The sequence below is a fragment of the Solanum lycopersicum genome, chromosome 2 (assembly GCF_036512215.1).
Source record: "Solanum lycopersicum chromosome 2, SLM_r2.1".
NCBI classification, from domain to species: domain Eukaryota; kingdom Viridiplantae; phylum Streptophyta; class Magnoliopsida; order Solanales; family Solanaceae; genus Solanum; species Solanum lycopersicum.
Genome location: NC_090801.1, coordinates 51,327,760 through 51,355,229, shown reverse-complemented (window position 1 = coordinate 51,355,229; position 27,470 = coordinate 51,327,760). Strand labels below are relative to the sequence as shown.

At 28.2% G+C, this 27,470-nt stretch overlaps 1 protein-coding gene and 1 long non-coding RNA gene across 2 annotated transcripts; one reads left to right on the top strand and one right to left on the bottom strand.

Annotated features, from left to right (window-relative positions):
• Window positions 1-5,512: 5,512 nt before the first annotated feature.
• On the bottom strand, window positions 5,513-9,263 carry LOC101257332 (3-ketoacyl-CoA synthase 6-like). Its single transcript, XM_004233444.5, has 2 exons — window positions 7,460-9,263; window positions 5,513-6,738 (listed from the first exon to the last, which is right to left on the bottom strand). Exons 1-2 carry the CDS (start codon window positions 7,855-7,857, stop codon window positions 5,646-5,648), a joined length of 1,491 nt encoding a protein of 496 aa, XP_004233492.2. The 5' UTR covers window positions 7,858-9,263; the 3' UTR covers window positions 5,513-5,645.
• A 16,971-nt stretch (window positions 9,264-26,234) lies between these two features.
• Window positions 26,235-27,261, top strand: LOC112940983 (uncharacterized). Its single transcript, XR_003245817.2, has 2 exons — window positions 26,235-26,441; window positions 26,935-27,261. It is a non-coding gene; the product is annotated as an uncharacterized lncRNA (long non-coding RNA).
• Window positions 27,262-27,470: the final 209 nt, after the last annotated feature.

Sequence of the window (27,470 nt, the reverse complement as noted above, 5' to 3'; positions counted from 1 at the left end):
TTTTGTATTGATACAATAGAGAAGATTGGTGGAGAGATACATAACTTTGATGGTATATCCGAAGAAATTATGTGCATCGAAGGTACGGAAAGGGATACTAAAGCTTTTGCTCTGCTTGAATCGAGAATTTGTGATTCATATTATATTCCAGAATTAGATATTACTAATTACATAATTGATTCAAAGATATAGAGATAAACACATGTCAGTTATATAAGGATAAAGCAAACCGATACTCGTAAACGTTTTATCGAAATATACAATAAAGCACAACTTCAATTTCAAAGTGGATAGATCAGATTGTAAAAGGTACGGGACTGTTTGATATGTGCTGTTAAGTAGTTTTTTTTTTTTTTAGAAATATAAACAATGATACACCTTTATTTCTAATTTGTATGATACATTATTATTATTAACAGAAGTATCATGATGATAAATTTATTAGTTCTTTTTATTATATGATCTTTACAAAATAATTATAATACATTAGTTGTAAATATACATTACTTTGTCAATTAGCAATTTTAAATTAAGATTGTATCTATCAGGCGTGTTCGATAAGGTTTATTAGTGTTTAATATTAAAAATAGTAAATAAATGTAAAATATTGTGTATTATATTTAGTACAATTTAGTAAAAATTTTTGTATCTTCAATACGATCATTTAACTAATTTATATTACATGTATAATGCGATTGTTGTGATGTTGATACATAAAATCTTGTAAAATATTTGTTTTGGTCATTAATATGGATGATACATTAATGATATCACTTTTTGAAAAATTGTGAAACACTTTAGCATTGAATGTATCTCGTATATGATGAAAAAAATTGTACAGTAGTGTGCTTTTTGAATGAATGTGAATCGAGTATAAAGGTTTCGTACAGACATTAACAAAAACATATGAGGTTCCGGTGGTTTCAATGCAAGATAAGAAGGATTGGTCGATTTTTAGATGAAATTGTGTTGCCACCTATATAGAAGGATGGTCAGACTACCAAGGAAACGAAGAATAGAAAAATAACAATAAACACAAATTGTTGCCGACGGTGTAGATGAGAAGGTCATAACATGAGAACTTGTACTTTCTTCCCGAAAGAGAACTGAAATTATTTTTTTGTTAAAAAAACATTAATGTTCAACCATCCTTATGATAATTTGCACTTCTAATAATTTTTACTTTTATATTACATTAATTAGAGTGTAGTTTTTGTTTGAATTACTTTGAGAGGAGAGGAAAGTATCCAAAAGCGGATCTATGTCTCAGAGAGGGGATATAATGCATCTGAGGGAAGATTTTTTCACAATTTTCTTAAATTGTAAAAACTTAGAGATTATAATTATTTTATCTTAACTTATATATTTATGTAATTTTTCCTTCTACAAAACCATTTTATTTTAGAATTTTTGTATATAGTGATAGTTTCGTTTCTAATAATAGTGATGGTTAGAATGTACCTGAACGGAGATTTTTCATAATTTTCTTAAATTGTAAAAACTTTTAGGGATTATAATTATTATATCTTAACTTATATATTTATGTAGTTTTTCCTTCTATAGAACCATTTTATTGAAGAACTTTTGTATATAGTGATATTCTAATAATAGTGATTGTTTGTGTATTTATAAAATACAGTAAGACCATCTCAATCCACTCTATATTACTCTTCATTCTTTTTATTTGGAGAGTACAATAGAGAATCGATTCTCCAACCACCCTTTTAAAAAACTATCTATTTTCTATTTATAGAAAGGTGAATAGTTGTTCCACGAATTTGGAGAACTACTAATATCCTCTCTATTTCACTTTTTCATTATTTTAATATTATTTCTATTATTTTGTAACTACATATTATTTCTTAGAGTAAATTTTAGGAATAACAAACATGAAAATCATATTAGTGCTCTATAGCTACAATTTTGCTATTTGTGCTGGAACATCAGATTTGTATAAAATCACAGGCAACATCTAATTGTATAAAATCGCAAACGTCTTACTTGTATAAATCAGGCATCTCTATCTATGAAAATTGTGTTTGTATATGTATATGTTCTCTGTATTTGTATATCTGTATAAAATTTAAATTTGTATACAATTGAATCGAGTTAAAATAATTGTATTGTATATCAAATCTCTCTCTCTCTCTCACACACTTTATACAAACAAAATTATACATTGTATTTTGTATAATTTGTGTTTATATAAAACGAGAAAGAGAGAAAGACAAAAGAGAACTAGGCAGGGAGAGATTTATATTTATATAATTATAAGTGTATAGGAGGAAGAAATATGTATTTGTATAGTTTGTATCTCTCGCTTTATACAACACAAACACAATTTATGTTTGTATAAAGTGAGAGACGAGCGAGATTCAGGGGAGAGAGGTAAATGACAAAATGTTACTATGAATTAGAATTAAATGAGAATGTATATTGATATTTAATTGTATGAGAAGTTAAAATATAATATTATATAGAATAAAAGAATAAAAATAAAAACAAAATAATAACTATTTTTTCTTACCAACTTTTTTGTCAAACCTTAAAATTTTTTAATACTTTTATGAAAAAAATTGCTTAAAATTTTCAAATAATTTACTTAGAAATTTTAAAATGATTGCACACAGAGGATTTTTGATTGAATTTTCTTTGGTTGAAATATATAAAGGAATTAGATTTTTCTTAAAAGAAAATCTACGATCTTCATAAATTCTCATGTAAGTTATATAATTGTTTTGTAGAGACATAAATTTGATGAATAAAATAGGTTTATTATTTTTTTAAATGATGATTTAATTACATGACATATCAACTAGAATATAAGGAGACTTTTGAGGTATTTAATATTTTTTGGATAAAAAATATAATATTATTCACTTCTTTTTTTCAAAAAAAAAATATTGAAAGCATGAATTTCAAATTGTTCAATTAATATTATTGCAATAGTTAATTGACATTTAATATTATTGATTCATTATACGATTTTTGATTAATTGATGTCAATTAGCGTTCATGAGTAATTTGTATATCAATATTTTTTTTGTTGAATATGTTTTAAGTATTCAAAATTGATAACATTATACTATATTTTAAAACATATTCTTTATTACAAAAAAAAAAGTTTAATTATAATAAAAGATTTTTAAATATGAAAATTTATTTTTAATAAGCTAATATATTTAAAAAAAAATATGATCATTATTTTAGTTAAATAGATTGAATGAATTAAATTAGTCTATTATTAAAAATAAAGATTTTAATGACATGTCATGCCAACTAGGAGAGAGTGAGTCTTTGAAGTGTCAAGTATATGTGGTGGAAAATAGTGATAGTTGAGTGATATTTTGATCTTAAATTAAACATAAATGATACTTTAAGACAATTTCTTAACTTGAGTGACCATTTAGGGAATTGACTCTGATTGCGGTTGTTTTTGTTGATTTCTCATTTTAATTATTCATAGTTGTTCTTTAAAATTTTAGAATGAAATACAATTTTATATTAAATAAAGAATTTGAAAAAAATAATTAAATTCATATTACAAGAAAATTATATATGGTGATTATTTTGAGGAAAAAAACTATTTATATTATGAAATAAGAAAATGAAATAAAAATAATATAAAAATAAAATAATAAGTTATATAATATTGAGTCATTGAGGAATGAAGATAATTCCTTGAGGTACTTTTTTCAACCCTTTGCTTTAATTTGATAAATTAAATCTGAATTTTTATTTGTATGTAAATATAATACATTGTACTCGTGTATCATATGATACTTGTATCATCATCGAGAACCACGTCAATTTCCACCAAAAATCACTTGTATGTCGCTATAATTTAAAAAATTCACTTATATCTCATATTTAAAATAAAGAAATGCTCGTATTAAATGTACTTGCTATTAAACTCAAACTCAAGTCATATAACTTAAATTTTGTTTTCAAAGACAAAAAGATTTTTTATATATATATATTAAGTAAACAAACAAAGCAAAATAGGACACATGGACTAAACATTAGAGAGTGTGAACTTTCAAGCCTAGCTTCATTAATTAATGTCTCAAGCATAACTACAATGTATATGGGGCTAGGTAGCTTGCTACTTGGTTAGTAGGGTAAGTTTTTGAATCATGTTAGATCGATTCGATTCAATCTGTTTTGTTATTTTTAATTTAATTAATTAATTAAATTCTTTCAAAAGGATATGAGAAAACAGTAATAACATATAACTGTTCAATCTCCCCTTAAAAAACTCCAAGTGAGAGTAACTTGAAAGAGACGTAAAAGAGAAGAAAGGGAAAACATGAAAAATATTAAGTACAAAAGATCAATAAGAAACAAAGAAGAAAAATTCTTACACAAATCATTGTACACTCTAAGGAGACTTTTAGTTTGTAACAAAAACAATTTTTATTTCCTTGTGATTCAAAGAGAGATCTAAAGCAATTCCTTTCAACAACAATATTAACAACAAATATTTTCATCACAAGTTATAAGGTGCACATCTTATTGTTATTTTGCCTTCAAAATTTCTTCAAGTAGTAGTAATAATTAATTGAGTAAAACTAGTGGTCCTTGCTCACCAAATGAAACGTGTGTTTGCAGCTAAAAGTTTACAATTTCCCCTCTAAAGTAAACCAACCTATAAATTAATTTTTTGGATCAATAAATATCTATATAGAACACCTAAAAGCAAAAAATGACAAAAATATCTCTCAATTTAATAAATAGCACTGATTCAAATCAAGGAAATTATTAATCTTGCATACATTTTTATAACTTCACCTTCACCATTCCTTCGTTGTTACGCTTAACTTTTTTTGTAAGTGTTATCGACATTTAAAGAAGTAATCAATTGTGGGTTACGATGATTTTTTTTTTTTTAAGTTGCATCGATACTTAAAAGAAGTAATCAAAAGTTCACTATATATAACTTATTTCTAGATTAATTTTAAGTCAAGTTTATCTTATTTTTGATTGGGATAAAATCTTAAAATAACTTATTTTAATATTAGTTATTTTAAAATTGTAATATTATTTTTATTCCGCAGTGAAAATGAAATAATAATTGAGATAATTTATCTCAAAATAATTAATTCAAAATAACTAATTCTCAACCAAAGAGAGAGACCAATACTAATTATACTCTCTCCTTGTCAATTTTCATCCTTGTTAAAAATATTTGTTGTAGAAGTTCAAAACAAAACAAAACAAAATATGTATTCCTATTTTATTCCTTAATAATAATTGTTCTAGAAGACTATAGGGGTCGTTTGGTGTACCGGATAAGAATATATAGTTCTGAGATTAAAAAAAAGTTTCTAGGATAAAAGTTTGGTATCTTGTTTGGTTGACATGTTTGGAATAACGTATTCCATCATTTATGCCATAATGATTAGATAATTTATCTTATATATACAGAATGTGATAAGTTATTCTATAATAACTAACCTAGAATAAATAATCATCGAATAACTAATTTCCAACAAAACAAATATAGTAAATATTCCATAAAGAAAGATACTATCATAAAACACAAATAAGATAAAAATATTCAAACACTCCTCCTAATTAATGTTTCTTGTTTAAAGAGCCTGTAAATAGAAAAAGTATTTTGAGACGGAGAGAATAAATATATTTTACAGTTTCACTATCTCCGGAATATGCACAGGATACTTGTCAATACAATCTTGCCATGGTCCATCATTTGGTGTCTTAATTGTCCTGTTACACTTCCAAACTGCACTATTACACTTAAATCCACTCCCAAACGCTATTTGCCATACTCTATCACCTCTCTTCATCCTCCCTTTTGCCTCAATATAACTCATCTCATACCACAATGATGATGAAGAAGTGTTACCGAATCTATGCAATGTCATTCTTGATGCCTCAACATGTTCACCAGACAATTGTAAATTCTTCTGAAGCTCGTCGATAACAGCTCTACCACCCGCGTGGATACAGAAATGTTCAAACGCTTGTTTGAAATCCGGGATGTATGGCTTCCATTTAGGATTAAAAATCTTCCGTCCAATAAGTGTTAGTAAAAAGAGTAGTTGCTCTGAGGCGGGTAGAACAAGAGGACCAATCGTAGTAATGTTCGATTTTAAAGCTTCCCCTGCTATAACCATAAGATCTTTTGAAAGATTGATACCAACTTTCCCTTGTGAATCTTCTTGTTCAAATACACATTTAAATGCTTTGTCGTCTGCACCCTTATGGGTGCGGACCACGTGCATTAGCCTGTACTTGGCTCTGTATTGATCGCGTTTTTTGTTGGATAAAAGTATTGCTGCACCTCCCATTCGGAACAAACAATTCGGGAGGAGCATTGCTCTTTCTGAACCTCTGTAATAATTGGGGGTTATTATCTCAGTGCTAATAACTAAAGCATATGAATTTGGATGTACTTGAAGAAGATCACGAGCTAAATCGATCGAGATTAAACCAGCACTGCATCCCATACCAGAGAGATTGTAACTTTTTATGTTGCTTCGTAATTTATATTTGTTGATCACCATGGCTGACAAAGACGGAGTTGGAGAAAATAAGCTGCAATTCACAATAAGAATATCAATGTCTTTTGGTCTCAGCCCTGTTTTGTTCATTAAGTCATCAATGGATGTGAATATGACCTCCTCTGCTTCACCTCTGGCAGCGTCCATCGTTGGGGTTGGAGGGATGTAATGGGTGGAATGAGGCAAGCAAGTTTCTTCTCCAAGACCCGACCTGTATAGCACAACATCAAGTAAGAACAAAGGCTTTGATGCGCGATAACAAATTCTCTTGAAGAAATAATTATAAAAGAAAACTGTGAATTACGTGAAAATTTGCAAGAAAATCAGTTTTCTGTAAATGTTCATACTAATCCCAAGAAAAATACTCATGTAATTCACAGGTTTCTGATAGATACTTGAAGCAGGGGTGGAGCTAGGAACTTGAAGGGTGTACAACAAAACAATTGTATAATGCAAAATGACTTAAAGAGTCGTTTTCTAAAGAAGGCGTGATTGTAGAGCTGGCGGAGCTAGAAATTCTATCCAGGATATTCAAAGTATTCTAGAATGCAACATTTTTCACTTGTCAAAGGGTAAATCACTTTAAGATGTTTGGAATAATTGAAATCTTGAAAATACTATAACAGGTAAAGATAGAACGTAAAAATTGGGGATCGTTTGGTAAGTGGAATAAGGATAATAATACAAGATTAAGTTTATACCATATTTGAATTGAGGTATTAACTAATCTCAGGATTATTTTATCATAACGTTTGTACTAATATATAGTGTGATTACTATCCCATATTATAGAAGGTGTCTACTGTCTACCAACTCCTTTACTAGTTATTCCTTCAAAATCATAGATGTGCTTGACGCACATGGAATATACTTGCTTAACTCATCCATGTACGAAACGATCCCTGAATAGTACAAATAATGTAAAATCATACCTTTCAAGAATACGCATTTGGAACTCCACACTCTTGGGATTATCCTTCAAAATAAGCCTAGAATGCTCCATAAAAGTTGAAAAAGGTACACGACAAGTAACCGGAGGCTTGTAACATGAATAATCAACTAGGTAAATTGATCGTGGTTTCGACATGAAGTAAACAGTGGCTATAGAGATGATGAGAAAAGAAGAAGACAAGATTTGTAGAACATTAAAGTGTAGTGAATTCCATATGTTTAGCAAATCTTCAGGGCCAATTCTCAATAACTCTATAGTAACACCAATTATAGTAGGCACAAGCAAGAATGTTAAAATATGATTAACAATATATTGATAACCAAGTTTAACATATTTCAATTTTACTGAATTAGAGAAATTTGGGACAACTTGAGGCATTTTTTAGGGGAAAAAAATAAAAAAATATTACAAGTGAAAAGAAGAAAGGATGAATAGAGCTAAGAGAAGAAAATGGAAATTTAAAGAGTAAAAAGGGAAAGTGTAATGAATGGAGGGCAGATGAGAGGATTAAATGAAGCAACGCTCTCTTAGCTGTAGGTTTTTTCTTTTTTCGTGTCCTAACTTCCTTGTGATCATTAATCTTCCAACTACTCTATTATTTATTAGTCAATTTGGGATTGATATCGTGTAAAGATCGAAAAACGAGTGGTAGCGTAATCATAAGAGTTGTAGTATGATCAGAAAGTCATAGATTCGATCAGATTATAAAAATGTTATGTATTGATCTTGTTATTTTTGAATCTCGTAATCATAAGAGTTGAATATGATCAGGAAGTCATAGATTCGATCAGATTATAAAAATGTTATGTATTGATCTTGTTATTTTTGAATCTCGTAATCATAAGAGTTGTAGTATGATCAGGAAGTCATAGATTCGATCAGATTATAAAAATGTTATGTATTGTTTTTGTTATTTTTGAATCTCGTATACGATGAGAGCGTTGAATTTATTTTTTTGTGATCTTATTAAGATAACAACTACGTTAATTTATGGCTTATTTTTCTATAGATTTAGTTTTAGTCAATGCTTAGATACTAAAGATTATAGCATGCATGGCCTAAAATCTTGTATTGTTGTAGGCCAAATTAACATTGACCATTTAATTAATTGAAATTTGTTTCCTATTATTTCATTTGAAGTTCAAAAAGAAATTAATATTGCAATGATCATGTACTATATGTGCATGTTTTATGAACCTTTTGACCATGAAAGTAAATAAAATAAAGCTAAATTTAGTTTTTCTTCAGCATGGTGTATCAATATAATATCTAAAAGCAGTACTGAATATGATGGAACAAGTTTTTATTAATTACTACATAATTCATACTAATTTGAGTATGTAACCACAATCATACTGAACTTAATTAGTAACTCCATAAATAAGTAATGTATTTTACTCTAAATAGATTTGATAAAGTAGCAACATCATTTTCCTAAAATAGATTGGTTTCAGCTTGAAGGAATTGGAATTGTTATCAAACTCAAGGTTAGATGCTCTACTATTCAACTTTCCTCTTGTTAGCGGCGGTTTAGGATTTTCATTAAGGGATCAAAGTATGAGAAGAAAACACGCAAAGAAGCTAAATGAGGTTCAACATATATATATATCTATACAGTGTCATGTTTTGTCGAAAGGAGTTTGAATGAATCCCTTGATCCTACCTGACTCTGCTCCTGTTTTTGTTTTATTTTTTTGATAACAATCCAAAAACATTGAAAAAGAGAGTATAGATGCACTCCCATATTAACCAAAAAAACGAATATGGCTTTAATGTGATGTAAAATAAAAGTGAATAAATTTTCTCCCTTTTTGGGGACCATGTATATAATTGAAGCATTGTCTCAACTCTCATATTCATAAAACCTCTCAATGTACATACATATCTTGAGAAATTCAAAGAACATCAGAAAATCATCATTGATAAATAGATAATTATGGTATGTTTTTATTTTCTCTTTTCCTTTAATGAGTAGTTCTAATATCTTCTTTATGAATAAACATATCGACATAAAGGCCCTTATGTACTTAGTGAGATATATCCTTTTTTTTCAAAAAAAAAAAAAAAAATCTTAAATTTTGGATGAAATAAATTAAATAGAAATCTCGAGGATATACGGTCAAACCTTGATAATTATAACGGTCATTTCTTATGACTATAGCGGTTTAATTTTCTTTAGAATCGATTTTTCATGTTATATTTTACTTCTCTACAACTTGATTATATTTATAACAAGAGTGACATTCATCGTAGTAGTACTCTCTTTATAGAATTACTCTTTTATACAATCATGCTCAAATATTTAATAAGAAAAATATTATATATAAAAATAAAATACGAAAATATTTATAGTGATCATCAATAATGTCACACATATACAGTAAGTTTCAAATACGAATATCTAAAGAAAAAATATATATTTAAATGACAGTCATTATTTATCGATATAGATAAAAGATTACATATGTCATTTATTCTCATTTATAATATCTAAATATTAATATAAAATATATAATAATAAATTATTATAACAATCACAAAATATTCAGACAAACGTTATCATTATAACGAAGTTTAATAGTATATTGTATAGGTGTTGTTGCATGGGCAGTCGGGGTAGTTGTAAGTTAGGGTGGTATCAATTGCCTTCTTTTTTTTGAAATTAAACTCCCTCAAGGTCCCCCACCTTATGTGTGCAACTCTTCATTTACAATATAATCAAAGGTGGTTGGATACAACTTTTTTGTTATATTTTTCTTTTTGGTAAAACTTTTTTTTGTTATATATACAGTTAGGCTTCTTAACCAATACAAATTACAAATTATTAAGTGATAGTATAATTGAAATTATAATAGCTAAGTGGTTTTATGAAATAAAAATTGTTAGTTGAGTAATCGTATGAAAAGTTAACTTGTGATTTGTAATAACAATTAACAGGTGACAGGTCATGAATTACTTACTCTTTTTCAAATTATTAATAATAAATATCTATTTTATAGAGTTTTTTTTTTGTTATGACCTCTTATGTGATTAGATTTCATTATATTTCTCGTTAATATTATTCAGTCTCTCAATAATAATAATTTTGTACAAAATGTGAGAGTACAAAGAGAATACTTATTTATTCATTTTTATGGGGAGGAGGCAGAAAGAGATTAAAGTGAGGATACAATAGACAAATGACTACTTCAAATGTTAATTATCTGAGTTTTAAATTTAATATTTATATATATTTAATACATTTGTTAATATAGATAAATTATTTAGTAAAAAATATCGAATTAACCCGAATTCATACGTAAACTTCTAGCTCGTAACAAGGAAAACTAGAGTCTAGAGACTTCAACAAATTATAAGGAAATGACTTTGTATTGCCTGACAATTTAAATAGAAAAGAATGATTCTAAAATGATGTTATGCGATCTATTTAACAAAAACGTTATATTATAATTCACAAATGTCATGTTATAAGGGATATATAAACGGAAAATTGTATATAATAACAAATTATTAATTCAGATTAAATGCTATAATATATTTTTTTATTCAATTGTACTTTATAGCAAATTATTGCTATTTTCGCCACTCTCCCTAGTGGAATCTAGTTCGCCATTCTCGTTTGGTGGCAGTCTCTCTCGCCTCTCTCGCTTTTTATATTAACACAAATGTATAAAATGTGTTTGTGTTTATATAAAGCAAGATGAAATTGTATAAATACATATATTTTCGTTCCCCTCTCTCTCCTCTCCCAGATCTCGCTCGACACTCTCTCGAATCTCGCACGCAACCCTCGCCTCTCTCGCTTATACAAACAGAAACGAAATGTATAAATTGTGTATCTGTTTGTAGAAAGCGAGAGAAATTTGTAAATATACATGCAAATACATATATCTTCGTCTTATACACTTATAATTATACAATATAAATATTTCTCTGGACAGTTTTCTTTTGTTATTCTCTTTCTCATTTTATACATACACAGGTTATACAATTGATCTTTTGTAAATAACTGCTTTTTTTATGTGTATATCGAGTTATACAACTATTTTTTTTATATATGTATAAAGAAATATACATATTTATATTTATTATAAAGCATAATTATATTAACTTTATTATCATACAAATATAAATTTCGTATTTATATAAACTAATAATAATATTTATAAGACCAAATCTAAAGTTATTCACGTATAAACTAATAATAATATTTATAAGACCAAATCTAAATAGATAGGACAGAAAGTAGCAAAGTCCAAGAAAAGATCTATATTAATTCCTTTTTTTTTTTTCTTATGTTCCCTTTTTAGCTTATTTTGTACATGCATAATAAATGGGCATGTTTATGATATCCCCAGTACATTGGAAAAATTAGTTGCACTTGTAAATGTCAAAATCGTAACACCCCACCTAGAACATCAAGGTCATGGGTATTATATTTTGGTGAAATTTTTTAAAATATTAATATTTTAATATTTAAGAAGATTTATTAGTAATATTTTTAATATTTAGTAAAATGTTCAAAATTAATTTTTATTATGTATTTTTATATTTTTGTTAATTATTTTTATTTAATGAATACAATTTTTATATAACAGAGAAATTTAAGGAAGAGAATTATTTTTACTTAAAAGTGTCGTAAGTTACAATTTACTCAAAACACACAAACTTCCATCTCTTTCCTTTTCTTTTACCATGTTTAAAAAAATACACCTCTCACCATTGTTTTTAAAAAATTCAATGTCCAATTTTCTTAATCTTTTTATTTCTAAACACTTTTATTTATCAAAATAAATATTCAAATTTCACTAATTATTCTTACGAAAATCACGAAATTAAAGATTTCAATATTCAATTTTCACTAATCATTGTTATGAATATCACAGAATCAAAAATTCAATATTCAATTTTCACTAATTATTGTAATGAAACTTTATGATAATACGTTATAGTTTTATGTTTTAAATTTAAAAAGTTTTAATTTAGAAATTTGAACACCTATAGTTTTATTTGTTACTTGACATATTTTTCTCATGTTTTATTTTTCAGAATTTTGTATTCTTACTTAAATTGTATTCATTCAATATGTATATCATTTATATATGTATTCATTTTAGTTTTCATGTTGTATTTTGTATAATGAAACTTGTATTTCTTTATTAGTTTGTATTCATTCCAATAGATATGCCAAATAAATATGTATATATTTAAAAAACATATTTGTATTCGTTATTTTTTAAACTGTGTATTTATTTATCTCTTTAAAATCTTGTTTCCTTTCCTAAGTCGTATTCATTCGAATATATATATTATTTGTATTTGTATTGTTGTAGTTTTTATATTTTATTTAGTATAATGATGTATAAAATATAAAAATAATATGATGGAAAAATGAGTAGGAAGTATAAAATTGAAAAAGAGTACAGGAATATTTATTGCAATCATTCTTAAATAAAATACAAATGTTAATAGCATTACGAATTGAATCCAGATACAAAAATTTGAAGAAAAACTATAAAAACAAATAAACTAATAGAAAATTTTTCTTCTTATAAATAAGTTACATAACTAGTTGAACATACTTTTGGGATGAATCCAAATTCGGGATAAATACAAGATTCATAAACTATGCAACATAAGATTTTTAATAAACACAAATCAGTGTTTTGAATACAAATATAGAAGGAATACCAAATACTAAAAAAAAAAAACTATAAATACAAAACAAACTAGTAGAAAATTGTTCTTCCTCAACTTGGTCTTCAATAAGTTTTTCGAAATCTTCTACACCCAATTTTTTTTCTTTTATTAATAGTGTATTTACCCTTTTAATATTACTGTCTTGAACTTGAATGCGGGTAGAATCATGAAGAAACTTAAATCTTCTATCTTGAACCATTTTAGTTGCACAAATTACATTTTCGAATAATCCTGGAGTAATGCATAAATCAAAGAGGCAAAATTCCCAAAAGTTGATGATTATATGTGATACTTCTTATAGTCCTCTTTGAATCAAAAATTGGATTGCAATTTTTGTGTTTTTCACTTTATTTAAAGTCTTAACCGAAAATAGAAAGATTGAAAAACACACAAAAATCTAAGAAGTTTCAAACGAGAATATCGAACAATAGAATAAAGATGAACACCTTAATCAATGAGATTGTTGAGAATTAAATTTCTGAAACAAAAAAAAAAGGGAAGAGTGATATGAGAAATTTGAAAAATGGAGGAAACGTGATATGGAGAATTTGGAAAATAGGGGAGAATGGAAGAGATAAATTTTAGAGAGAGAAAATAAATTATTCTTTTTTAAATTTGGTAAGGATAAATTGAGAGACATGTAGTTTTTTTTGTTTATCAAAAAGTGTGCTTTGTGAGAGAAATTAGGAAGTGATTGAGGATACATTATTTTTTAAAAATAATGACATTTTTACGAATATTATTAAAATAGGGAGGTTTTCACTAAATATATTTATTTTTTTGACTACTTTGCTAATTTTTCCTGTGTTTTGTCTGTTTTATTAAATTAATTCTTTGGGTGTGATGCAGTTTGATAACTTCTAGAGCAAAACATTTATTATTTTGGAAAAATGACAAAAATATCACATTTACATTCTTTTATTACCATTATCCTCTATTTATAAATCCCCAAAATTCCTCATTTTCGCACATCAAATTAATGTATCAGCGCATCAGATTAATGTATCTCGCGCATCAGATTAATGTATCTCGTGCATCAGATTGATGTATCTCGCGCACAAATTAGTGTATCATGTATAAAATGTAATGTATCTTACTTAACGATTAATGTATCTCGCGCATCAAATTAATGTATCAACACTTATATTATTGTATCAGTTTGAGAAATTTCTGTAATTATAAACTTAGAAAGGACTTTACCTTTAAAATATGTGATTTTTGTCCTTTTGCCTATATTTTCGATTTATTTTTTCTAATTTTTTTTTACGTTTCAAACGTATATATCTAAAACTTTTCTTATTTTTAACACATATTGATGATTGAACACTCACGATAGACATACATTAAAAAAAAATACTAAATGAATTTATTATATTCATTATAATTTTGACAAATTGGTGATTGAGGTTTGTATTTTATGATACATGAAACTTATATTTCAAGTTTGAGGTTAATTTATAGCACAAGAAGGCAATTGTCACCCCTCCCCCCTCCCCAATTTCATGCAGTATTTACACGTACTTCAGACGTAAATTTTCAATCTCAATTATGTATACTTAAATTATTTTCGAACACAAGTAAACCTATATACAGGTATATAGACAACAAATACTAATTAAATGACGATTTCAATAATATGTATTTCCCCCAAAATTTGAGATCAATGTACAACTTTAGTAATCGTTTAATTATTTTCCTTTTTTGGCGACAACATCAAGTGATCTTTTCTTTGGTATAAAACTCAATGCACGTACATTTTTAACTAATGACACAAATAGAATTGTGAGAACCATTTGAAAATTGTATATGTTTATAAAAAATTTTAAGTTGTTAATTATTGTGATTTGTAATATATTTACGCATTTTTAAAAATATATAACATATTCTAAAAATTATAAGAATTTTAAATATTTTAAGTTGCTAATAATTGTGATTTAAATTTTTTTACTTAATTTTAAATATCTAACAAATTAAAAAATTTATAAACATTTCAAGATTGCCCTCGGATAGAAGTAGACATGTCAATAAAAACCTTAGCAAGTCAATGGAGTCGCTTATTAATAAGAGAAATTTGTCTTCGTATCTTTTTATTTGATACACTATCCTAGCTATTATTATTTAATATATGATTGGAACATATTTACTACTATTATACATATATCATATTTTGAATGATGATTTAAATAGATAATCTCAAAGATAAGTTTGTAAATAACTCAAATGATGATATTACTTTATAGTCTTTAAATCATAATACGGTCTTTCTATTAATTGCAAGATCGTGACATGATCGTAGACCCACATGGACTAAATATATCTATTAGAATTTAACATCATATAATAAGTAAATAAGTCTGTTAAATTTATAGTACGTCTCCAATTATGTAATTTTTTCGGTGTGAGGGATTAAATAATATGTGATGGGATAAAAAATTTTTTTATCTTGTTTGATTTTTATATTTGATATAACTTGTTCACTATTTATATCATATTAATGTGATAAGTTGTTCCATATGCATGGTGGGATAAGTTAACTAATCTAGGATAGCTTATCATGAGATAACTTGTTCCCAACCAGACGATAGTAACCCCTATTTGCTTACCAAAAAAGGGTCAATCCGCTCTTTCATGTATGGATGCATATTAAGGGCTTGTTTGATCATGTGATATGAAATCATAATATGAATTATGAGATAGAGTTGAAGTTTTGTTTGGATATGTGATATGAAGTTTTTGTGTTGTATATTCATAAACATAAAAATTTTATAAGTTGTAGAACTATTAAAATAAACCCAAAAATTTATCCAAATTTACAAAATAAACAAAAAATTATAAAATCATATAATAAAATTATTACGAAGCCATCATGGCCACTTGCCAGTTTTGTTCACTCAATATAAATGAAATTTATTTTTTATTAAACATTAAAATAGTAGTAATAAATTTAGTTGACGAAAAATAATGAATTTGATAAATATAAATGATAAAGTAGGAATTGATTTAAAGTAATAATAAAATTTATGTTTATGAGAAATAATAAATTCAAAATTAATGATATGATTATAAATTTTATTTACCTATGAAATAAACAGCTAGTAGATATAAATATGATTTATTTTAACAAAATATAAACTTATGGATCAATTTTATATTTAAAAAAATCTCAAATCATGATATGAAATTCTCAATTATGATTTTTGGAGAATATGAAATTTTATCTCATGAGATAAAATTAATATAAAATCGATTATAAAACATTGATTTCATCTCATGCTGTGTTGTTATATGGTCAAACAGCTACTAAGTGTTATTAATATAAATATCTTTATTTATAAAAAAAACAAATTCATATAATTTTTCATGTACACAATCCAGCATGCTTGAGATTTGAGAATCAATGTCGGCTTTTATTAATGGCAAGTCTAGTTTCACTTTCTATTTTGGTCCAAATCATTCTCCCATGTATATATTGTGACTGTTAAACGATAATAGAAAGAATTGAAATATCGTATATTTAATATATTTATATAAAAGAGAATTCTAAATTTATTTATGTGGCATTATCACAAGTTAATATTTTTTTTTAAATTTATTTATTTTTAAAAATATTTTTTTTTCATGAAAAGACACAATTTATATGAAAAGTTATGATTTTTATGTAAAAATGTGATTTTTATAAAAAAAAGTTGTGATTTTTATAAAGAGTTGTGACTTTTTTTAAAAAAAATTGTGACTCTTATGAAGAGTTGTGATTTTTATGAAAAATTATGACTTTTATGAAAAGTTCTAACTTTTATGAAAGGTTGTGTCATTTTCGAAGAGTTGTATCTTTTCCAAAGAATTGCGATCTTCCCACACAATAAATATTTGTTCGCACTATCCTTTGTTTTTTATAAATAGAAAGATTTCATCTCCTTTTAAAACAACGAAAATTCTGAACTTCTTAATCTGCATAATTAAATATTATTTTTGTATCAACACATTTCTGAATAGAATTATTCTATCGTGAGAGGATTTATTCCTTCAAACGTCGGGTACTGGAGGAAAATAATTTCCATAAGGGTACATTGTGCATTCAACGAACTCAATTTTTTTCCTTTCTCTTTCATTATATTACAGATCTTGGTGTGTTTGTTTTATACTTTGTTGTATATGTTTCAGCAAAATTATTGTTATAAATATTTGTTAGTACATATTAAATAACACATGTTAATTGAGTATTCACACAAGTTTTCTCTACTGAAATCTTAGTTACAAATTTACTTTCATCACTCTGGTATGTTGATTATTTTAAAAAAACACCCAAATAATAGTTTTGTGTAATATTGTTGGCAAGAAGAAGTTCCATGCTTCACTAGCTTCATTATCCATCAGTAGCAGAAAGAAAGAAAGGAAAAATAGTGAAGCAAGTCTAGAGATTTTAGACACAAAAAGGGAAAGTGTTCAATCTTTTCATAGTTTCCCCTCAACATGCCACGTGAAAGAAATTCAGCCATTCAAGTATATATCTGATAGATGAAATCTCAACCATTGGATGAAGATATTTTGTGATAAAGCAAGCACGTGAGCAGCACAATATTCAGCATAGAAAGAATCATAGTTTGTTAGGTGGTTAGAATTATTTGTATAGGATTAGGACAAGTGTACAGCTGAAAATTTTCCTTTTATTCTTTTTCTTTGATTGTTCTGTACTAATACTAGTATATAGAGGAAATACAGGGAGGAGAGAAATATAAGAAAATTTTCCACAAGCTTCTTCCATTTTTACATGGTATCAGAGCCATAAGCTCAATCTATCAAATTTCATAATCAAATCATTTTTCAGATTCTTAAATGACAGGAGAAACCAACAATCCCAACTCTGGAACCAACACTGCTAATGCTAATGTAACTGTTATTGATTCCAGTCATCCATACTATCTTCATCCATCTGATTCCCCTGGAATGAACTTGATCAGCACAGTGTTTGATGGAAGAGGATTTCCAGGGTGGAGGAGATCCATCTTGATAGCACTATCAGCCAAGAAGAAGCTTGGTTTCATCAATGGGACCTGCAAGACACCAGATCTCAATTCTCCAGATTTCTCTCAATGGAGTTGCTGCAATGACATGGTGATTTCGTGGTTGCTGAACACATTGTCCAAAGATATTGGAGACAGTGTCATCTACTCCAACACTGCTAAAGAACTTTGGGAGAGTCTTGAGCAAAGGTTTGGCAAGTCAAATGGTGCCAAACTTTTTCACCTTCAAAAGGAATTAAACACATTAGTTCAAGGAAATTCTGATGTGTCAGGGTATTTTACAAAAATGAAAAGGATTTGGGATGAGCTAGACTCTTTGAATGCAGACATTACATGCTCTTGTGTATGCACATGTGATGGGAAATCAAAGTTATCTAAATCTTTGCAAGATCAAAGGCTGATCCAATTTCTTATGGGATTGAATGACATTTATGCACAAGCAAGAGGTAACATACTGAAATGGAAATCAGCACTTTAGGAACGGAAATGGAAATCTGAAACCTGTTTTTTATGCACAGAGACATGGATCTAGCACACAAAGATTTAGTAACACTCAGAACAAATCCAAAGGGAAGAGAGCCAAATATGACCCAAATGTAACTTGCACATACTGTTTTAAGCAAGGGCATGTAATGGATAATTGCTTTAGGTACATTGGTTTTCCCGATGATTTTGAGTTCACCAAAGGGAAGAATACTTTGGTAAAAGGAAATGCAGTCTCCACAGGAGAAGATGCTCGTCAGCTAGGAGAAGGATTTATGAAAGAAGCAGTGAACAATTCCTATCAGTTTCCCAAAGTTGCAGGGAACAACTCTTTTCAACATTTCAGTGAAGGACAAATAGCAGAGATTGCTCAAATGTTCAATGCAATGAACATGTCAAAATCAACTTCCACTGCAGAAATTAGTGCAAATGCAATTGCTGGTACTATTCTTAAGTATTCAGGCACATGTTTTTCTGTTTTTAAATCAACAAATTGGATCATTGACTCAGGAGCATCAGAACACATGTGTTTTGATGCTTCTTCCTTTTCTTCTATAACTCCTCTTCAGTTTCCTTTAAATATTAGTTTACCTAATTCTTTCAAGGTAACTGTCACTCACATAGGTAGTGTGTCTATTCTGCCTAATCTCACTCTCACTAATGTACTGTATGTTCCAGTGTTTAGGTATAATCTACTCTCTGTGCATAGGCTTAGTGATCAAATCAAATGGAATGTTTTATTCACTTCTGGACATTGTCTATTGCAGGACCTTTTAATGAAGAGGGTGGTAGCTTTTGGTGAACTTAGAGAAGGATTATATCTTTTGGAACCTGCTATCCCTAAGTCTAGTTTAAGTGTTGTCAATCCAAAAGGAAGAAATTCCATTTCTACTCCAGTTATTGCTAATGCTATTCCAGATGTAAGCCTTTGACATATTAGACTTGGGCATTTGCCCCTTTCAGCAATGAAACATCTCAATTTTATCAATTTGTCTCCTGATTCTGAGTTTATATGTCATGTTTGTCCTCAATCTAAGCAAACTAGATCATCTTTTCCTATTAGCTCTATAAAAACAACAGGAATTTTTGATTTGATACACATTGATACTTGGGGTCCTTATAAGAATGCTACCTACAATGGATACAAATATTTCCTTACTATTGTGGATGATTATAGTAGAGGAACTTGGACATATTTGTTGAGTACTAAAAGTAATGCTTTTCCTGTTTTGAAATCATTTTTGTCTATGGTTGAGAGACAGTTTAACAAAAAGGTTAAGTGCATAAGGTCTGATAATGCTTTGGAACTTGGAAAGGGAACTCATGAAGCTGCTTACTTGAAAGAACATGGGATTCTACATCAACAAAGTTGTGTACCCACCCCACAACAAAATGGGGTGGTAGAAAGAAAGCACCGTCACCTATTAGAAGTTGCAAGAGGTTTATTTTTCCAATCACATTTTCCTATATCATACTGGGGTGAGTGTGTTCTTACTGCAACACATTTAATTAATATTTTTCCTTCAAAAGTCTTGAAAGGAAAAACACCCTATGAAGTTCTTTTCAATCAATTACCTTCTTATTCATTTTTGAGGTCATTTGGTTGTCTTTGTTATTGTTCAACTCTATCTCAAGGAAGAGGAAAATTTGACCCTAGAGCTATAAAATGTGTTTTCTTAGGATATCCACAAGGGCAAAAAGGATACAAAGTTATGGATTTCAAAACCAGAAAGGTTTTTGTTTCTAGGGATGTCATATTTTATGAAAATAATTTTCCTTTTGCTGACTCTTCTTCTCTGTCATCTTCTCCTATTTTCCCATCCACTAGTCCTTATTTTGACACAACCTCAGACGTCTCTCAAGTCATTCAAATACCCCAACATATTACTTCTGACCACATTGATTCTAACATGCCGCATTCACAAGAGACAATTGTTACTTCAACAGAACCTAGTCCCCTGAGAAGATCAGGAAGGATTTCACATAGACCAGGTTATTTACATGATTTTGTCTGTAACAGTGTCTACCTTACCAACCTCACTGATTCATGTTTTACTTTCCCTCCTCCTGCTTCTAGTTTTTCTTTCAATGTTCTATCTAAGCCTAACCAACAATTTTTTCATTCTCTTAACTCCTACTCTGAGCCTACCAGTTATTCTCAAGCTGCAGGACATCCTGAGTGGAAAGCTGCAATGGATACAGAGATTGCAGCTTTGCAATTAAATAACACTTGGGATATTGTAGATTTGCCTAAAGGAAAGAGAGCTTTACCTTGCAAGTGGGTATATAAGATAAAACTTCATTCGGATGGATCAATAGAGAGATTTAAATCTAGACTTGTGGTGAGGGGGGACATTCAACGAGAAGGGATTGACTACAATGAGACTTTTTCTCCTGTTGTCAAAATGATAACAATCAGATGCCTCTTGGCAGTGGCAGTGAAGAAAAATTGGACAGTTTCACAATTAGATGTGAATAATGCTTTTTTACATGGATCTTTGGAAGAAGAAGTTTTCATGAAGTTTCCCCCTGGTCTCATTCCACCTTTATCTAATCAGGTTTGTCGACTCAAAAAATCACTATATGGTTTAAAACAGGCTTCACGTCAATGGTATTCTAGGCTTGCAGGTGCTCTTGCCTATAAGGGATACACATCATCTTTGAATGATTATTCTTTGTTCTACAAGACCTCAGGAGATTTTGTCTCTATTCTGGCTGTTTATGTTGACGACATTTTGCTAACAGGAAATGATGTTTCTGAGATTGCAGATATTAAGTCTTTCTTACATTCAGAATTCAAAGTAAAAGATTTAGGCGACATTAATTACTTTCTTGGTATGGAGGTTATTCGAGAAAAACAGGGCTTCATCATCACTCAACGCAAGTTTGCTTTGGATCTAATAAAAGAATTTGATTGCTCACATATTCCTAGTGTTACTTACCCTTTGGATCCATCTATCAAATTACAAGCAGATGATGATATACCCATTCCTGATCCTACAATTTTCAGACACTTAATAGGAAAGATGAACTACCTGACTCATACCCGTCCAGATTTAGCTTATCCTGTATTGAAGCTCAGTCAGTTTATGCAAAGACCTTGTCGTTCCCATTTTTCTGCTGCACTTCGTGTGTTGAAATATTTGCAGTTGGATCCAGGGCAAGGAATTCTTCTATCATCTGATCCTTCTTTGGAACTCTTAGCTTTTTGCGATGCTGATTGGGGATCTTGCAAGGACACTCGCAGGTCAATCAGTGGTTTTTTTTATCACTCTTGGTGGTTCTCCAATTTCATGGAAATCAAAGAAGCAAGCTTCGATCTCCCTTTCTTCTGCTGAAGCCGAGTACCGATCAATGCGGAAGGTCACAGCTGAAATAACTTTGTTGGTTCGCTTGCTCGAGGATCTGTCAATTTCCCCTTCATTACCGGTCCCAGTTCACTCCGACAGTCAAGCCGCGATTCATATCGCCCACAACCCAGTTTTCCATGAGCGAACCAAGCATGTTGAGCTTGACTGTCATTTTGTGCGCCAATAATACATCTCGGGTCTCATATCGCTTCAGTTTACTCCTTCAAAGAATCAATTCGCCGATTTGTTCACTAAACCACTCTCTGGTTCTTCTCATCATGGAATACTATCCAAGTTGGGGGTTTCGTCATTACCACCCTCATCTCTCCCCTCCAACTTGAAGGGGGATGTTGGCAAGAAGAAGTTCCATGCTTCACTAGCTTCATTATCCATCAGTAGCAGAAAGAAAGAAAGGAAAAATAGTGAAGCAAGTCTAGAGATTTTAGACACAAAAAGGGAAAGTGTTCAATCTTTTCATAGTTTCCCCTCAACATGCCACGTGAAAGAAATTCAGCCATTCAAGTATATATCTGATAGATGAAATCTCAACCATTGGATGAAGATATTTTGTGATAAAGCAAGCACGTGAGCAGCACAATATTCAGCATAGAAAGAATCATAGTTTGTTAGGTGGTTAGAATTATTTGTATAGGATTAGGACAAGTGTACAGCTGAAAATTTTCCTTTTATTCTTTTTCTTTGTTGTTCTGTACTAATACTAGTATATAGAGGAAATACAGGGAGGAGAGAAATATAAGAAAATTTTCCACAAGCTTCTTCCATTTTTACAAATATTTTCCCTTTCATTTATATATAATAAGTTCAATTATTGTACTATATGATACATTCTCCCTTTAATTTTTCATTTTAATAATTACTTATGATACATTAAAATGGGGAAATTTAAAATGATGCATGTAAAGCATACCGTAGCATACCGTATGACTGAACATTCTACAAGTAAGAATTAGAATATTTGTTCACTTTTATCAGTCTTTCTTTTATGAACGATTATCTATTTATTATAAATTTCGGAAAAGGGTCTAAAATACCATCAAAGTATTGGAAATGGTACAAAATTATCGTCCATCCACCTATTGGCTCCAATGTACCCTTCTCACCCACCTATTGGGTCCAAAATACCCTTGTCATTCACCTTTTGGTTCAAAATTGATTACTTATTTAACGGTTTTATATTTAAACTATTTAAATATTTTTTAAAATACTCGGCGCTCAACTATTTGTTATAATTTAACTTGTTAGTATAATTTATAAATCAATCCACTGCACACCCATTATTAATTAAATCCCTCTAAATTAATAAATCTGTCACATTATTAATGCAAGCTACTGTCAATTGAGTGTTTTTAAAAATTATAGAAGTAAATTATCATACATTCAAGTGGCTAAATAAAAAATCACCGATAAACTTAAAAATCTAACTATGTTCATCTTAATTATTCTTACGTTACTTCATAAGTAACTTTTTTTCAAAATAATATATTAAAGGTTTTAAAATAAATCATAAATATTTATAAAATTATATTTTAAAAAGTGCATGAGATTAATTCGGGATGTATTACTTCTTTACCTTTAATCATAAATTTCAAATTCAATTTTGAAAGAAAGTGTCATTCTAAATGAGCGCCTCAACCTAAATTTAATTGGGATTTCGATTCAGACTTGAATAATTTTGAATGTCATTTTCAGGAATCTATAATTTCATCGTGTTTTAGTAGTGTTTATGACGATGTTGATATTATAATTGGATTATTAATTGGGTGAGGTTTAGTTAGTAATGAGTGGGTAGTGGGTTGGTTTATAAATTATATTAATAAATTAAAATTATAACTAATAGTTGAATGTCAAGTATCTTTAAAAATATTCAAAGAGTTTAATTTTAAAACAATTAAAAAAGTGGTCAATTTTGAACCCAAAGGTGGATGACAAGGGTATTTTGGAGCCAATAGGTAGATGAAATGAAGGGTAATTTTGTACCATTTTCAATACTTCAAAGATATTTTAGGCCCTTTTTCGTATAAATTTTAATATCATCTTTGATGATCATTTGATTCCCCCAAAATATCAAATAGACACAATTTTTGGCCATAAGAATAAATCATAAAATCATATTTAAGATGGCTGATTGAAGGATAAATTATAAGATATAATTATCATCTTCCTTTACATTATTAATATTTGTTACCATATAATCTTCTACGTAAGATAATATAATATTTTAGTTTTAGTATGAGATAAGTTTTAAATATTATTTTATAAATATCGTTACATTAAATTCCCGCGCCGTTATTTTATTAGTTATGTATAAAGAAGAATCGCATAACATATGACGAAGAGGATGTGATTATTATATCAATTGATTAATTATGTTAAATCATTTAATAATGTATCGGATCCACTAATTATAAAAGAAATAACTAGAGAGCTAGTTAAAAGATCATTAAGGATAATAAAATTATGATCACAGGTCATTGTAACGGTAACTTGGAGATCCCAAATCTAAGTTTAACAAGATCAAATAAAAATATTAATGACAGTTCAACTTTATCAAATCATTTCGCATGAATAAACTTTGTTAATATTAAGGTTTTTATTAATTTTTAAGTTTTGATATGCGGTAAATCAAATAATATATTTTATGAGATGACATATTTAAAAATTATCTACGTAAGCCTAAAGTGTAAGTGCTTTACAAGATTTCGTTAAGGCTAATTCTCCATATACTTATGAAATCAAACAATGTTCAAAGCTAAATATGTATACCTTTTGAAGAAAAATTAAGGAAGAGATGTATTTTGTTAAATCAATTTTACTGATGATGTTATAAAATTTTTAATTTGTCTACACAGAACAAGAAAAAATTATACTCTGTACGGAGTTATTATTTTTTAATTTTAAAATTAAATAAAAAATTTAAAACTATTTAAAAATAAGAGTCAAATAATATGAAACGTGATGCTTGACTAGTTTATACCAGAAATAAAAGCCTAACTAATTAACGAGTGAATAAACCAAACAAATGAGAAGGAAAATATACTAAATTATGGCTATGGTTATGTATATATTAATTATATATGACGAGCCAACCAACCACTATATTATTGTAAGACAACAGTGCTATGTTATAAAATGAACCAAGTGCACAATGCTTAATAAATGCAAGCAGTTATCTACCAAACTAGGGGAGGGGATTTAGTGCGAATCGTGATTCACATATTAAAAATTTAAATATATAGGAATTACGAGGAAAATAGGAGGGAGGCGAGAGAAGCAAGTAAGATTTGTTATATTTTAGACACATGTAAATTTATTTGGTAATAATATATTTAGAATAAATTACACTTAATTTTTAATTCTATATATTCTGATATATATGTATCTGAACACATTAAAGATTTAAAGATTCGTAATATTACAAATTAGTGTATATCTAAATTAACTTCTAAACTTATAAAATTTCGATAAATTTTTATTTTTAAAAATAAAAATAAAAAATTGGTGTGACAGGTTGCGATTTTATGCGGGTTAAATGCAAATCAATTAAACGTGATAAATGAGTTTATAGTTGAAATTTTGAATTGGATTAATTTAATTAATTTTTTTTTCTTCGTATTTTAAGTGCAAAAATCCTTTCAAGTGTAAAATTCGTTTATCCCAATTATTCTTTGGGAAACTTACATAAATATATTATATTAATATAATATATTTATCATTTATAATAATAAAATCTTTGTTCACTTTTAAACATTAAAAAATGTTGAATATATTAAAAAAATAATTTTAATATATATTACAAAGAACAATTTATAAAACACATATAATACAAGCATATTATATTTTTCCCTATATTTTATAATAGTTATAATGCATAAATAATTCATTTTTAATATATATTGCAGGTTTATTATAATATTATTATATTATGCTAAATGATAATAAATAAACAGTATTCCTAGAATTAAGAATTATTTATTAAAAGATATTTTAAAGTCGTGTAGATTTTCTTTTTCCTTTTTTTGACCCTCAATGTGTTATTTCCCGAAACAATTTAGTCACCCCCTAAAAATGTAAAATACATCTTTTTATAGAAGCATTATAAACTAAAATTTTAATGTGACAATATAGTATCCAAATAGAGAAATACGAATATTCTGAAAAATAATAAATAAGGATAGTTAGGGCAATATTATAATCCTATATTTATTAGGAAGTGGTAACCAAATTAAAACCTTATATAAATCGCACATAATTCGTTCACCTACATATGTCGTTTTTACATATTCATTCGTTGGACGTGTAAACAAGCTCTTTTTTTTTGAATATGAAGATTTTTGTGAGGACTTTAGTAGGCACGCAATTCGAGATCGATGTGAACCCTAAACATACCGTAACTATCGATCTCTTCTCTATTTTTTTTAGGAATAATGTACAAGTATCTCCTCAACCTATGCCCGAAATCTCAGAGACACACTTATACTATACTAAGGTTCTATTACCTTTCTGAACTTATTTTTATTAATAATTTTCTACCCCTTTTCAGCCTACGTGACACCATCTTGTGGGCCCAACGTTGGTTGATTTTTTTTTTCAAGCTAGTGCCACGTAGGCCAAAAAGGGTTGAAAATTACTTATAAAATAAGTTCAGGTGTAATAGGACCTTAGTATAGTATAAGTGTGTCTCTGGGATTTCGGGCATAGATTGAGGGATACTTGTGCATTTTTTTTTATATTATAGTTTATGCTCGATTATCAAATTGATTTTAATCGAATATGCGCGCTATCTTTTAGAATTAAATTATGATCACGTACTTTAATAGCTTTTTCTCTCTTTTACGTCTGTTGCACAAACTGATTTGTTACATAACCTAAATTATATTTAGGTGGCTGATGTGAAGAAAAGCATAAATAGAGCTCTAGGTCAAGTTTTTTACTCTGATGCACAACAAATGCGTATCCACAGCTACAAGGGTAAAATTTTGGAGGACTCAAAAACATTGGAGGAAAACGAAGTATCTCACAATAGTTTTCTTATTGTAATATTTTTCGAGGTACCAATTGGGAACTTAGTTTTTTCTCCCATCCTACCTTTACAGTTTCATTTAGAGCTAGATAGTTTACCTCAAAAGTCATAACGAATTTTAGTTGAACTTAATTTTCAAACTTTTTATTGTTGAATTCTAATATATTGAAGCTTATTGTATTTTATATTTGTTGGTGATTCTTGATTAATGATTTATATGCTTATTAATTATTATATTACCAAGTATTTCAACCTAGAAAGAAGAATTCAAGAAATTAAATATATTTAGATTCATAAGTACATTAATATTCAAGAAAGAGTTTAAGAAAATTTATTTAAATTTTTGCTCATACAAATATGTCAATCATAAGCAAATAATCAAAATATTATATATAT

What these genes read in the sequence shown, in the direction of transcription:
- LOC101257332 (XM_004233444.5), bottom strand. Translation starts at nt 7,857, where the DNA reads ATGCCTCAAGTTGTCCCAAATTTCTCTAATTCAGTAAAATTGAAATAT. An exon ending in CAAATGCGTATTCTTGAAAG is followed by an intron (nt 6,739 to 7,459) that starts GTATGATTTTAC and finishes TGTGCTATACAG; the next exon opens with GTCGGGTCTTGGAGAAGAAA.